Source organism: Caloenas nicobarica, chromosome 9 (assembly GCF_036013445.1).
Source record: "Caloenas nicobarica isolate bCalNic1 chromosome 9, bCalNic1.hap1, whole genome shotgun sequence".
Taxonomy (NCBI): Eukaryota; Metazoa; Chordata; class Aves; order Columbiformes; family Columbidae; genus Caloenas; species Caloenas nicobarica.
In genome coordinates, this window is record NC_088253.1 from 16,519,667 (window position 1) to 16,534,298 (window position 14,632).

The 14,632-nt window shown below is 44.9% G+C and overlaps 1 protein-coding gene across 1 annotated transcript in view; it reads left to right on the forward strand.

Annotated features, from left to right (window-relative positions):
- NLRC5 (NLR family CARD domain containing 5) overlaps nucleotides 1–14,632 on the forward strand; it is a 39,746-nt gene that overhangs the window by 9,184 nt on the left and 15,930 nt on the right. The window contains exons 6-26 of the mRNA XM_065640921.1: nucleotides 175–258; nucleotides 625–708; nucleotides 793–876; nucleotides 1,782–1,871; nucleotides 2,717–2,767; nucleotides 3,603–3,668; nucleotides 4,361–4,444; nucleotides 4,842–4,925; nucleotides 5,308–5,397; nucleotides 6,003–6,068; nucleotides 7,077–7,154; nucleotides 7,413–7,496; nucleotides 8,523–8,606; nucleotides 9,865–9,954; nucleotides 10,078–10,125; nucleotides 10,601–10,675; nucleotides 11,413–11,496; nucleotides 12,211–12,294; nucleotides 13,215–13,304; nucleotides 13,414–13,476; nucleotides 14,152–14,235. Coding sequence (XP_065496993.1) covers nucleotides 175–258; nucleotides 625–708; nucleotides 793–876; nucleotides 1,782–1,871; nucleotides 2,717–2,767; nucleotides 3,603–3,668; nucleotides 4,361–4,444; nucleotides 4,842–4,925; nucleotides 5,308–5,397; nucleotides 6,003–6,068; nucleotides 7,077–7,154; nucleotides 7,413–7,496; nucleotides 8,523–8,606; nucleotides 9,865–9,954; nucleotides 10,078–10,125; nucleotides 10,601–10,675; nucleotides 11,413–11,496; nucleotides 12,211–12,294; nucleotides 13,215–13,304; nucleotides 13,414–13,476; nucleotides 14,152–14,235 — 1,647 coding nt within the window. The remainder of the gene's footprint in view (nucleotides 1–174; nucleotides 259–624; nucleotides 709–792; nucleotides 877–1,781; nucleotides 1,872–2,716; nucleotides 2,768–3,602; nucleotides 3,669–4,360; nucleotides 4,445–4,841; nucleotides 4,926–5,307; nucleotides 5,398–6,002; nucleotides 6,069–7,076; nucleotides 7,155–7,412; nucleotides 7,497–8,522; nucleotides 8,607–9,864; nucleotides 9,955–10,077; nucleotides 10,126–10,600; nucleotides 10,676–11,412; nucleotides 11,497–12,210; nucleotides 12,295–13,214; nucleotides 13,305–13,413; nucleotides 13,477–14,151; nucleotides 14,236–14,632) is intronic.

The window sequence follows — 14,632 nt, forward strand, 5'->3', positions numbered from 1 at the left end:
AATCAAACAACGAGGTTGTTAGTGTAGTAGGTAAGAGAGAAGATAATAGGCACTTCTTGACAAGACAAAGGCAGAGTGAATTCTGCAAGCAAATGAGAAAGTTGTGATCTCTGAAATCACTGTAAACCAGCTGAACAGGAGTTTACATTTTTTTCATTTTTCTTCATGTTTTAGCTTTCGTAGTAGGAGATGTGGTGATGACTTTGCTGCTGCTCTTTCGAAGAGCTTACAAGGAATGGAGTGTCTGAAAAAACTAGAGTAAGTCTTTGCTTGTAAGGTTAGAGCTTTCTCTCTTTCTGTCCTCTCTTTCTGTCTTGCAGTTTAATTACGTTGGCTCACTCAAGGCTCATCTGCTCTGTGCAGCACTGTATGGAAAGTAACGCAGTGCTATGCAGAGCAGCATGGAGACATGTGGCTCTTGTTTTACGCTGGTATCAAGAGAAGTGTTGCATTGCCCTGGTTAAAAAGGAGTATCGAGTTGGTTGCAGGTGGTAGAGTCTGGCCACCATCTCTCTGTGCTGCTGTGCTGGGAGTGTGGCAGGCACACGTCTGAGACAGGCTTAACATGCGCTGCACGGGATGCCGGTCCTGCCTCTGCTTGCTTAGAATTATTTCTTTTTCCAGGTTGACAGGTGGGACCATCACAGCTGAGGGGATGACTGACTTGGTCCAGGCTTTATCACAGTGCCTCCAGCTTGAGGAAATAAAGTGAGTGTGTTGTGGCAATGACCCTCAAATCAACTGCTCATTCCCTGGGGCTTGGGGTGCTAACAAGAAGGAATCTCTGCGCAGCTTGCAGGACAATCGGATACGTAATCCAGACGTGAAGAGAGTGATGGACCTATTCTCCAGAATGGAAAAGCTGAAGAAAATAGAGTGAGTGAAAATGGCTTATATCTATTAAAAGTCATAGCCACTATGAAGCCGGGCATAGCATCAGAGTTTAAATCCTCATCAGAGCAGAGTTGCTGGATGTCTTTATAAAGGGTGACACTCGCTCTTAGAGATGCCACTGGGGGGCGTGTAGGGTGCTAAACTGAGGCACAGACATTTAAGTGCAAGCAGGGCTGTGCTCAGTTTGAGATGGACTCAGCCTCACAGGTCTTACCCAGATGTTTTAAAATAGTCTCAAGGGAGTGCTGGCACCACTGACACCTCATTCCTTTACATGTTTGTGTGACACACAGACAGTGATGTTGTCACAGTTGATTCCTTTGAAGCTCACAAGAATGGTGCTCTGTGGCTCTGGAAACAAGCAGAGGATTTGTAGAAGCAAGACTTTGTTTCATATTTAAAGAGGACCAACAAGTAATGAAATAAGATAAATATGCAATTAAAGGATAAATCTTCAGAGGTTGCTAGGATTGTGTCTTTGGGGATGTTTTAAATGTGAGATTTTAGACCACACTTTTAATATGCTGTACTTAAATTGGATTTGTTATAGCAAGAGTTTAGCTGCACTGTGGGGCAGTTGTGTAGTCTTACAGGTATAAAGTACATTCTCTACATAACCCCCAAATGGTTAATGATTCTTTTCTTGCACATAGAGGCAGTGTCTCTGATTCTAAATTCATGTGAGCTATAGCTTACAGAGAAGAACTATGATCTCATGATGCTTTTGTTGGGTTCTAAATGCAGAATTCTGAAGTTTTCAAGAAATCCCTTAACTAAAAGCATGTGTGCTTCGGGGTGTTGGGGTGCAGAACAGAGGACATTTGCCTAAGAAAAGAGTGTGCTGTTGGGTCCAGCAGCTGAGGTTCTGTTCTTCGTCATGTTCACAGCCTGAGCAACAATGATCTTTCCTCGAATGCTGTCTTTCTTTTGGCAAAGGAAGTCATCGCGTGTCAAAATGCTACTGAACTGCATGTCAGGTATCAATATATGAGCTGTTACAAAAGCAAATACGTTGTCTCTTTAGATGCTGACTTTTAAAATGGACACTGTTTTCCAGCTTAATTGTTGGCTAATCAAAGTCAACAAAAATTAATTTTACTTCTTTTTGGTTTCTGTTTGAAAAAGAATTGGAATTCATCATAATATGGACTTCCTCTTTGTGTTGTTTTAATAGGTTATTTTATCCTTGGTCTGTAAATTCATTTTCAGGGTGTAATATATCTTCTTAGATAACAGAATTTAAACTTTATTATAAGCTCTGCAATATATCAACCAGGAAATTCTTTACCAGCTAGGCTAAATTTGCTATAGATCAGCTAATTTTACTGATAAGGTGTGGATTTAAGTAGCTCTATTTCTGTGTTCCTTTAAATTACAAGTTTTGGTGTTTTTGTAGGTACAGGATGACAGAGAAAGGGTAGAATTTTTAAATCCTAGCTCTTATGGTTGTCTTATGTTTTAAGTTTAACAGGCCAAATTAATCCTTGGTGTCACTCAAGAGAAGTCAAATTGCATACAGCTGCTTCTCATTTTTCTTATTGGAATGGAGTTTCTACTGAACCTCTTTCCAACAAACTGCTGATCTTGCAAAAAACCAAAAATCCCAGCTCAATCTTCTTAACTGCGTTACCTCTTTGTACTGCAGCCCCAGTTCAACATGCGGGGTGTCCTGCTGCTCGATTGCTTGCCCGTGGCAATGTGCTAGCACTGCAGATGTCAAGACCCCTTTAGCATCCAGGCATTGGTCCTTACTGAGCACCTTTACTAAAGAAACAGCATCCTTCCACCTGTGTACTAACATTGGTTTGGTTTTCTTTTTCAGGAAGGACACCGTGATTATATATTTTTCTGGCCTGGCTGGGAAAGTTGCAAGGTGAGAAACTACACTTGGGGTTATGCTGATTGAAACTATCATCTTGGTGTCGCTATAAACCACTCCAGCAACAGAACTGGTTGCCTGTGCCCTTGCATCTGGCAGAGCTGGATCCACCTGGGTGAGGAGAAAGATAACCAAAATACCTGGTCTTTGCACAGATCTAACAGCCAGTTCCACAAAGGCAGCGCCTTACTGCCTGTGTAAGCTTGAAATGCTGTGTCCTGATTGCAGAAGTACTGATGCTGAAGCCAGTGGACAGTTGAATGTGAGAATAAATGAAGGAAAAGCCTTTCCTTCTTTCGTGGCTGGCTCCTGACTTCTCCCTTCTTGTGCATACTTTTGAAGGAGGGTGGATTTGGCCTTAAGATACTACAAAATGATCTCTGTTCCCTGATAGAGAACTCACTTTGCCCTGTGTTATGCATTCTTCAAGGGACCTCACAGTCAACTGGAAACTGCTGCTGTTCAGGTGCCTGAACATCCATCTCTGCTGTTGTGGGCAGTCTGGCACACGTGGGTGTGTTTTATCCCTTTCTGTCGTGGCACAATCCCACGTGAAAGCAAAACGCCCTGTATCTTAGCAGTGCCCTTGAATTGAAGTCCAGTTATCAAGTTGATTCGAATATACAGTGAAAGCCCATCTGGAGACCCACTGTGCTCCCATCTCCTGATGGAGTCTTCTGGCTGTTGAAGATCCTTGCATAGAATGGTTGGACAGAACATGAACCTTCTGGTTTCTTGAGAAAACTTCTGGAAAAATACTAACCAGCTCCCCCAGGTCCTCATATTTTGTGGAGGCATATTAAAGGCCAAATATTTTGCTTGCTTGCAGATCTTTGGATTTGGGGTGGGAAGAGAATACGGACCATGTAATTCCAACCAGACACGTGAAGTTATGGTAAGAGAGGCATTGGAATTCCTGCCAGTGAATGTGATTTGCAAAGGACAGGTACTACAGAAGGACAAGAATAGCAGCTGTGTTGGTCCTTAAGGACAGGGGAGATTTCCACATATGATAAAGTTTGAAATAAACCTGAATCAGTAAATAAAAATAACAATAGAAATCCCTATCTGGCCCAGGCAATGGCTTTATTTATTGTGTGTTGGGCTCTACAGCCCCGGAGAGGCAGAGCTCCCTTGATAATGCCCATCTTGCCAAATGTTCTTATAGCTACCAAAGGCATGAGTTTTCTTTCTTGCCTGGGCTCCAGAAGAGGGTAGTGGCTTTCCCCAAGTAGGAGAACTCAGGCATGTTATCTGAGCATGTTAAGGCTGGGAAATGTCTCTCCTTTAGCTTCTTCTCTTTCCCTCGCTACTCTGCACAGCAGGAACAATTACATCCATCCCCTTCTTGTGGGTGGCAATACCAGGTGGTTCTGACACAAAATGTTGCGCTTGCTCAGCACTCTGCAAGTGCAACCCTCTGTGCTCCTTTTGCAGCCACAGAGAGAGTAATATGCCCAGGACTGTGTGGTAGAGCAGAGAGTAAAACCTCCCTCAGTACTTCTGTGTGTGCTCCTTTGGAGAGAGACACCAGAAATGCCAGGGCCCCGCCACCCCTTCACTGTTCATTAACCTTCCTGTTCACAGCTTGCAGGATTGCAGCCTGTCTCCCCACCATGCCAAGGAGATGGTTGCCATTCTCCAGAGCTGTCCCTGTCTCTCTGAAGTGGAGTAAGTGCCTCCTTTCCTTCCTGTTGTGTGGGTGGTGGGGAGCAGGGGATGATACGTGTAGAGGGCAGCGAGACATGGGACCTGACCTGAAAGAAGGAGCCCAGCACTGTGTTATGTCTGGTGGGATCCTGGTTGGGGATTTTTGGTGAGGTTCAGCAGTAAAGGAGTGCTGATCAACCTTTGATTCCTGTGACAAGTGCAGCCTCTGGCTCCCTGAGACTGTAACCCCCATGTCCTAGGGATAAAACTCTTTGTCTCAAGTTGCTCCATGCAGAGATAAGCAGGGAAGATTGATGTGAGACAGAAGAAAAGTCCAGGCAAAAAAAGCAAGAAGATTTTGAGGGCTTTGTTGTTTATACTGTTCGAAACATTCCCCACTAACTGGAAAATGCCTCAGCTTATCAGGTAACAATCTTGGAGATGAAGGCTGCAGTTGCCTGCTGGAAAGCCTCCCTTGGATACCAATTTCAAAGCAGCTGGAGTAAGTGTTGCCTTGTACAAAACCAAACTGCCCTCTTTTCTTGAGCTCGGCAAGGACCGTACAGAGATGCTGGGCAGAGATCTGGGGGGAAAAGGCCTCACCCAGACCAGTGCTACAGAAGCAGCTCTGAGCACCCTTAAGGAAGGATGAGACTCAGCCCATGAGACTGTTCAGGCTGCAGTTGGTCCCTTACTCAGAGCATCACGCACAGAAACTGGTCTAAATGCATCTGAAGTGTCCTTTCATTAAAACCCTTTCCTCAGGAGTAGCGGTCCTGTGTGTGTAAAATGGGTGCGGGCATGCGGCACACTGATGGCCACGTCCACTAGGACAGTCCTGTGGGATTTCAGTGACCAGTAATTGCCTTTTTTCTCTTTCTTAGTCTCAGTCAAAACCACCTCTCTGTTAATGGCATTTGCAGTCTGTTGAAGTCAGTAAATACCTGCCAGAAGACAGTGGAGGTACAAGTCAGGTATGTAGGTCTTGAATAATTCCTGAGGTTAATCCCAATATACAAGTCTGAGAGTTACATTCTGAGATTTTTGTCGAGTCACCTCAGAAGTGGGGCAGGTGAAGAACATGTCCAAAGATGATTACTGACACTGACACTTGGCAATACGTTGCTGTAAGCTGATTTTGTCTGAGCCATCAACCAGAATTTGAGAAGGTATGGAACTGCGTGTTGTTGCATGTGTGGGGGCAGTTTTTTAAAATCTTTCCTGCTTTCTGCCCTGGGAAGTTTTGAAGAGAGTGTGGAGTATGAGAAGTAGTGACATCTCCTGGAATCGAACTGGAAGTTCTCTATTACTTTCCCTCGGAAACATTCTGGAGTTCAAGTGTGACAATTTTGTCTGCACTTTCTCTGATGGTTCAGAGAGACTGGGTCATCTGCTATTTCATAGTTTGATCCAAACAGGGTTTAAAACTAATGGAGATTATTTTTTGCTTACTTTGGGAGTGTTTTAAGTGGTTGGTGTCATCAGAGAGTTTTGCAGAGCAAAATCAAGCACTCTTAAAACAGGAAGTCCTGTAAATAACCTAAAAGTGACATTGATTGATGCCTTCTCTTCTTCACAGCCTTTGTCGTGAGACTGCAGTCCTGAGGTTTACTGGAGACAGAGAGTTTGCTGCCCATCCTCCTAGGTAGAGCGTGTGTGCACAAATGGTGTTTTCTCCACACCTTGTTTAGTTCTTTCATCCTTTTAAAGTACCAAGGGTAACACTTCATCTCACAGCAGTTCTTACCCCCACCCCAAATCTAAATGTGGTTCCTGGTTTTCTTAGCACTTTGGAAGTTCTCTACGGCCTTCTACAGGGCTTGGTTATGTTTTATGTCTCTAGGGGATATTTCAACCTACAGCATCCTAAGCAAAGCAGGCTGTTTAACGATAACTATGCTATCTGGTAATAGTGAAGTGTAAAAAACCAAGTGAACCACCTCCAAACCAAATTCCAAAAAGATTTACAGATCCCTGCATGTTTAAAACCATCTAGTTCACTACACTGTGCATTCTGCTACTCCTAAATCAAATTAAATTTGGAGTTTTATTTTTCCCCTTAGAAAATTATGGGTCAAGCCAGCTCAGTTCAAATGCCTTGAGAAATAGTTTCCTGTTGCTTCTGGAGCTGTAGGTTTATTTATTTATTCCCTTGTTCTCCATGGACTGAGCCCACTGTAAAATAGCATTTCCCATGGCGCACGTGCACCCCACCTCTTAGCTGGGGAGGAACAGCAAGGCTGTCATGGGACGTGACCCTGTTGTTGAGGATGTGCTTGGAAGAGAGTGGCAGCCTCACATGGTCTGTGACTCCTTTAAGGCACCAGGTGACATTTCAGACTCAGCTATTTTAGGATTTGGACGTTCCGTTTATTTATGTATAGTCAGTTTTTTCCACAGACATGGACTCTTTTCACAAAACATGTTTAGACGAAAGCTGAATTCTCCATCAAACTGTAGCTTAGATGAGAAATCTGTCTTTTCCCCTTCTTCCCAGTTGTCTGCATGCGCAAGTATTTGGTTAATCACTGAAAGAAATAAGAGTTTTCTGTTGGCAAGATATGGGTGTGGGCTAGAGCCAGGGTAGCCCCAGGGACCTGACAAATTGCTGAAGTGTGTTTTACTCTTGTCTGATTTTGTGCTCACGTACTAGGGAATATCCTTTGTTCTCTACTGATGACCAACAGCATGGAGAGGAAAACCAGACACCTACTGCTTCTAAAAAAATAAGGTACCATGGCAGATTTTCAATGTATTTCATGCCTGTCCTATCTCTGGATCCTGTAGCTTATGTGACCTGCATCTCCGAGGTGAAGCAAGATTATCAGTTGTTGCAGACAAAAAAAAAAAAAAAGGCAAGATATTTCAAGGGGATTTTTATTTCATTGTAATCTCCTTGTTTATTCTCTGATTTTCTGAATGAGTGAAGTTTACAATCTTGTTTGCAATCATGCAGACCTGGACTGTTGATTTCTCTTTCCCCTCCTAGATTGACAGACGGTCATTTTCAAGCCTGTGACCTGGAGAAGCTGTGTGCAGTCCTTAAGGGATGTAGCAGCATCTCTGAGCTGGAGTGAGTCCTTCTTAACTCTTATGGTCTTTATCTGCATTTTTTTTTGGATATTGAGAAAATGCAATTTGTTCTGCAGTGATGTATAGAGAATGTGGTAGAGAAGTAGCTTTATGAAAGGCATAGCTTTACGTGGGCTATTACCCTTTACCATGGAGACATACAGTTCTAGTGCTCTCTTAGGGCAAAAGTTGGAGGACATAAATCTAGAAAGGGGGTGTTTGACCACTTACCCTGACTTCAGGTATTACAAAAGCTGTAAAACTTTACACTGTCATTTTTGCATTTGGGCCATTTGGGAGCAAAGCTGCAGAACATGAAGAATCCCACCTAAAAGGAGGGTGGCAGCCCGTGTTTTTGCTGGTGATCCCACACATGGTGTGCAAGGACTTCCAGCACCAAAGTGCTTTCTTCTGTCAGCATGTGGGGAGTCATCCTGTTTGGTAACACCAAGGGTGAGCATACCCAGCCCTGAGGGAGAGGCTGGCAAATGCAACCCCACATCTGGTTTTTGAGGGCAGAACGAGGACCAGCACAAACACGTACCTTGTGTACCACCACCTGAGGGCTGGCAGCCTGTGGAAGAGATTTTTAGCCTTTGTTCTTCTTAAGCAATTATGTCCTTTGATCTCACATCGACCATAGCCTATTGTAATCCTTAGGCTCTAAATCAGAGGACTAACACGTGGCTCCTCTCTTGGGCCTGTCCAGGTTGATAATTTTTCAGAGCTGTGGACTTCAGGTCTCTAATAACTGCATTGAAAAGCACTGTCAGTCCAGAGGGGTCACTTGATGGATGTGAGAAAAGGATGAGCCCTGAGTCAAGTTTCTGACTGTCTTATGTTGGGTAATTCCAGTCTCTGGTTTCCTTGTCAGTGGAGAGGGGTAGCACATGAGTTGTTTGGGTGAGAGTGCCCGTGTTCTCCTTTCAGAGCTCTCGTTACTAAAAGCTGATTGTGCAAATTGTTTTGTCTTGGGTTTTGTTTGTTTGTTTCCTATGAAAATTAAATGCTTTTCTTTAAATCCTAGCCTATCAAATAATTTTCTGGGAGACGAGGGACTTTTGCAGCTGTTTCAATTCCTCACGAATTTGAAAATGTTACGTTCTCTCAAGTGAGTACCTCCTCTTTCCTTACTCATCTGATGGGTTTTTGTGGGAGTGTTGGTTATGGAGGCACTGTCCACGTTTGAGAAGGGCTCTTCAGGATCAAGTGCCATTATATTCTGCATCTGAAGATGGATGCACTGTGCTGTCTGGTCTGTCCCACCTCTAGTCCAGAACAGGTTTACTCCACTTGAAGCTGGATTGAGATCAGTGCCCGGGAGCCTCTGCCCTCAGTCCTCCATGAAGGAGACAGGTTATCTCCTGTGCAGTGATGGCACCTGGTTTCTAAAACATCTTGAGATTTTTAGCAGGCTGCTGAATTTTTCCTCTCCTGGTTCCTTGTTGGGAGGGAGAGCAGTCCTGTCCTTCCTCTCCTGAGGTGGGCACCTTTGGAAGATAAATGCTGGGGAGCTACAGCTTCAGCAGTGGAGTCTGAATTCAGCTGCAGTGGTTGGCTTACGTTTATCTGGTTATTTTTCCTGGCAACCCCATTGCAACTGCAGTGTGCAGGATGGTGGCGTAAGGAGTATAGCACAATTCTGCTTTATTGAAAGATATATTTACTGTTCCAGTTCGATTAATTGAACTATTCTCAAGCCAAGACTGTTCCAGTTACTGACAGGCTTCAGCTTCTCTTCACAACGATGCAATGGAACACACTGGTGTTATTTATCTGGTTGGTTGGTTGGTTGTTTTTTTACCGCAACATCAAGCACACTGTCCACGATCACGCTAGACACTAGACACCATGATAGACCCAATAGACCTGAGCATGATCTTAGTTAGTGTGGGTTTTGTACTTCCCCAACTGCACTCACAGTCAATGAGTTGGTTTTGCCTTGCATCGATGTCTGGAAATGCAAGGAATTCCATTTAACCATCAGAAAAAGCTTGTGTAGTAAGGATGGTCAATCACTAGAACAGGTTGCCCAGAGAGATTGTGGATTCTCCCTCTTTGGAGATATTCAAAACCCAGTCTGCTCTAGTGTAACCCTCTTCTGAGCAGGAGAATTGACCAGATGATCTCCAGAGCTCCATTCCTGCCTCAATTATTCTGTGATTCTCTGAACTCTAGGAGTGAGGGATGAATTTAAAAAAATACTGGAGTGAATTGTGTTTGCAGAACTGTAGTTGGAAACCCAGGCAGACAGTGGCAAAGAAGCAGTTTCTGAGAGTGTTGGACAAGAATCACTATTATTAGGTGACGCAGTATAAATTGTTAGTTGTTTTTCTTGCAGCAGCTGATGTCATCTCTTCTTCCTGTAGGTTTAATGACAACCAGATCTCTCTGAACTCTGTGTTTTTCTTAGCTCAGTCCTTATCTACATTGGAACACATTAGAACAATGAACATCAGGTATGTCCATAAGTACTTTTCCCATTTTTTGCTATTTAAGACCTCAAGCTATGGTTTTCAAGGTGCGATAGAGGAGCACGTCTCTTCAAACTCTGCCCTAATTATGTTCTTTTCTGCTTACAGCTTTGGACACACACAGGTGATTCATCTAAAATTTTGGGAAAGAAGCAGGTAAAATCATACCCACTCATCCAAGCCTTTCGGACTCGTTGTTGTGAAATCTTGAATAGATCGTGATGTGAGAGTCTGTGATGTGTGCCAATTAAAGAGCCATTTGGCTCATAGCTCCAGTCAGGGTGGTGGAAGCGGGTTTCATGGCTGATTGATTGACAGCAGCCTGAGGGTACAGAGCAGACAGCAGCATCCCACTGCTGATCGGGGCTGCAGTCGTCTCCCTTCTGGGCCGGGGCAGAGCAAATGCCCAAAGTGCTGAGTGGATGCAGAACTCTCTGGAGGCTGGAAGAGGGGTGGTGAGGCCCTTTTTCTTCTGGTTATGCCTCGTTCTGGCAGGTGGTGAGAAAAGACAGACTGGAGCGTGAGTCCACTGCCACCACCTCACCCTCTTTTCCAGCTGCAGCACGGGGACTCAATGACATGGGGGAAATAACATCGGCACAACTCACGGGATAAATTGTTCTTTCCCCAGAGCCAGAAGTATGAGCAGATGGAGAAGTAGTTTCCTGGCGCATCCCAAGCACATATCAAATGGACGGTGCTTTCGGTACGGCGTCCTCAGCTTCCTTTTGTCACCCAGTGATGTAGGGAGACTTGGTTACAAGGGAGAAGGTCTTGGCTGGTGCAATTTGACAAAGCCATAAAGAGATTGGGCCAGCTGGCATCAACCCAGGCCAACAGGTGCTTGTGCCTTGTGGTCACTGGAGAGACACAGTGAAATGCCAGAGGTGACTGGGTGAATAATACACCCTCTTGGGACAGACTTATGAAAATAAATAGTATGTCTTTTGCTTGACTAGGCTCGTAGGGATTGTCTTGCTTTCCTGCAGGGGAAGCTCCAACCCATAAATAATGGGATACAGATCTGGCTGGCTACTGCACTCATCCCATGGACACCTGTCAGTTTGTCACGAAGGAAGGTTTCTGCAATTTCCCTCTTGGAGAAGGAGATAGGAGGCACCATTCCTAACCTTGCTCTGGGAAAGCTGAGACAGATGCTGTCCAGTCTCCTGAGGCAGTTTAAGTACCGATGATGTGGCTCTAGGGAGGCAACACCCAAAGTAACATGGTATTATATTTTGGTGAACTGTCTCTCTTGAATGAACTCAGAGCTGGTGAAGTCACAGATTTCGACTTCTCAGTCCTAGATTGTGGGTAGCAAAATACGCATAGTGGAAGTGAGAGGGTTGCTATGGGTCTTGTCTGAAGATATGAGGCTCTGGGACATGAAGGGAGTGCTGCCACACTGTGGTCATGGGAAATGTTTTGCTTTGTTTGCTTCAGTCTCAGGGACTGCAGACTGGGTCTAGAGGACGTGATCAGGCTGTGCCAGATCCTGGCTCAGTGTCCCCAGCTGACAGAAATTGAGTAAGTATTGTGCATTTGGCAACCCTGTCTCCCCGTCTCCCCAGCCTGCAGATACAGAGTTGGTGCTCAGGTTAGCAAGCAGTGTAAATCGTCTGTTGTCCCACCACAGCCTCCTAGAAACCCCCACAAAACTTGCTTAGATAAACCCACACCTTCCACTGCTCTCTCTGTTTCAGAGTTTGGCCTCTCTGAAGTCTACCGTGTCTGTGTGTAAACACCCCAGAACACATATGTGCGCTGTGTATATTGTCATCTGCTCCTCAAGACCCTGGCTTGCGGTATAGCCAGAGCAAGAGCTCCCAGCCCACTGAGCCAGAAACCAAATTCCTGAATTACTGCTCGCTCCAGGCAGGAGCTGGGTGCCAAGAAAATGAGAATAATACTGATCAGAACAAAAACTGAGTAAATAACAAAAATAACATAATACCCATATTGTATGTACAAAATAAATCAGTAGCATGATTTTATAAACTTATAGTAATGGAAAAGTAAGACTTTTAAACTTGGAACGTTAATTGGCTATAGGATGTAGAGGAACACAGAGATCAGCCTGTGAGGACTAAATCTTGCCCAACTTTCAGGGCATTTCTGGACAGAAATTTGCTTGTAACACCCCCATGCATATATGTGTGTGTGTGTGTCCGTGTAGATTTTATAGAAATACTTACAGATTGTACCAGTTTCTCTTAGAATTTTTTCCTTCCATGTTTTTAGTCTGTCTGGAAATTCATTGAGTGACCAGAGCATTGAGAAATTGCTGAGCTTCCTGCCGTACTTCCATCATCTGACACTACTGAGGTAATATTTGGGGTCCCTGCTTGGATTGCTGCCATGAAACATTGGTTTGGAAAGTTTTAACACCACAACATGTATCAGGAGCATTAATCAGTAATTGCAGGTTAATGAGCTAGGCAAAGAAAACTCAGAAACTCTTTCACACCCATTCCTGTCTTGTTTCTAGAACCAAAGCAGCACTGAACTATGTTTTGTTTAATGATGTTTAGAGAAAAAAAAAAAGGACAGGAGGAAAAATACCCACCCTAGGCACAGCATCACAGATAATCCTCACTTAGCAGGTCCGATGGAATGTGACTAGCAGCGTCCATAACAGATGTAGGACTTGTTGATTGACACACAGTGACAGCACAACACCCGTGTGCATGGTCAGCATCTCACAGCTCTGCCCCTGCAGGGATCTGACATCCTGCCACGCTCCACACAAAAAGTGTTTCCTGGCAGCAGATCAGCCATTTAGGCCGGAAATTTAGGTTGGAGAGGTGCTGTCAGGGGCTAGTGCACTTCTACTATGTGGACAAAAAGCCCAGGAGGAGTCTGGCCATCTTCTTCAAGGGGCTGTAACGTGGAGGAGCTGCAGTGTCTCGAGAGTTTGAATTGGCTCACTCAGGAGGTTGCTTCCAGTCTGGGGTCTCTCTAGTCCAGTTGCCCACCCTTTACCACCTGGAGAGGAGCTGTTCAGTGTGAACCTTTGGTCTGTACTCCCTGTTTAGTCAAAGGAGACTAAAGGCAACTCTCCTTTACTTAAAGGAATGCTGGGTGCCGATGCTCAAAACTTTAGATCCTTGCTCACTGATCTTGAGTTAAATGGAGCAGATCCAGGCTTCTGTGTCTCAAAGTAAACAACAGGAAAATTTGGTTGTCTGTATTGGAGCCATTCTTCTTCGGAGCTGATTTCATTGATTTTTTCCTCTCCTTTTCAGTATTAGGAATAATGCATTTTCCCCACGTTGCACTGTCTTACTCGTCAACTCCATCAACCTCTGTGAACGGATCAGAACGGTAGAAGTCCGGTAAGACACTCAGACAGTTTGACGCCCAGCAGCCCAGCTTTAAAGGGACTACAAAGCTTGTCATCTTTGAAGAGCGTTGCTGAAGGACTGTGTTTTGTGTTTGCTTCAGGTCAGGTGAAAATGCTTTTTTGCATTTTGGAACAAGCATGCGAAGCCAAAAGACATCCTGCAGGTACTGGCATACAACACTTGTTTTGATTAGGTTTGAAACACTAGCGCAGGTAGCCAGATCTCTTGTATGAAGAACTCATGGGCTACTAGCCAAGGAACTTGGGCTAGTAGCTGATGCTTTGGGGCTCAATTCGGCTGCCTAAGTGCAACTCAGTACCATTTGAGATGAGTTGGGATGGCAAGAGACCTGTGCCTTTCTTGAGTGGCCTCTGGACTACTCATGATCGTCTTGAGTGGCACCAGATTCTGCTGTACAAGTGACTGAATTGAACCCTAGGCACTGCATTTTCCAAAGTGTACCTTGAATTCTTTGTGATAATCTCCATATGAGCATTAGTGTGATGTGTATGTGACACGTGTCTGCAGCCTCTCTGGGAGCGATGGTTGCTGGGTGCCCCTGTAAAGAAGGCTGTAACACGTCTCCAGTTAGGCACCGAGGAGACGGCAAAAACTGTGAAAAGATCTGTTTCTCCTCTGTAATGTGGGATTTGTCATCACTAACCTCATGGAGATTGTAATGAGGAGTATCAAATACCGGTGGGGCTCAGGGTGTTCATCTTGGTGAACTCTGCATGGATACTGGTATAAAAACAAAACTGGTGATGGGCAGTTCCCCCTGCTCAGCCTGAGCCTGGCCGCTGGCTGGGCTTTAACTCTCTTACTGTCTCGTACGCAGGGTGACGGGCTGTGCCATCGGTCAGGGCCAGGTAGATGAGCTCTGCAGTGTCCTGGCGCGGCGTGGGTGGCTGGCTGAAGTCGAGTAAGTGGGGCTTGGGTTGTTACCATCACCTTGAACAGGGGTCACTGAGGGAGAGCTGGGTTGACGTGGTTCAGCATTGCTCGTGGTTTCCCACCCTGTCTGCTTGTACGTGTGTGCTTATGCAGACTATGCAGAAACAAAATTGATGAGTAACCGTACAGGTCCTTTATACATATATTTTTTAAGAGGGCTTGAGCTTGGTGGGATAACTTCCTTGGGATTTTCACTCTATGGCAGTTCTGAGGCATTTGTTGTTTCATTGGAGCTGTGCTCTGAGCTAGTGTTAGGAAGTCTTCATCTGAGCTTGCTCTGGAGCTCATGCCTGAGGTGGTTTTGTAGGGCAGCAGTTTTTGTTAGACCTTTAATGGCTGAGCTGGGATTTAAGTCCAGGAAGTTC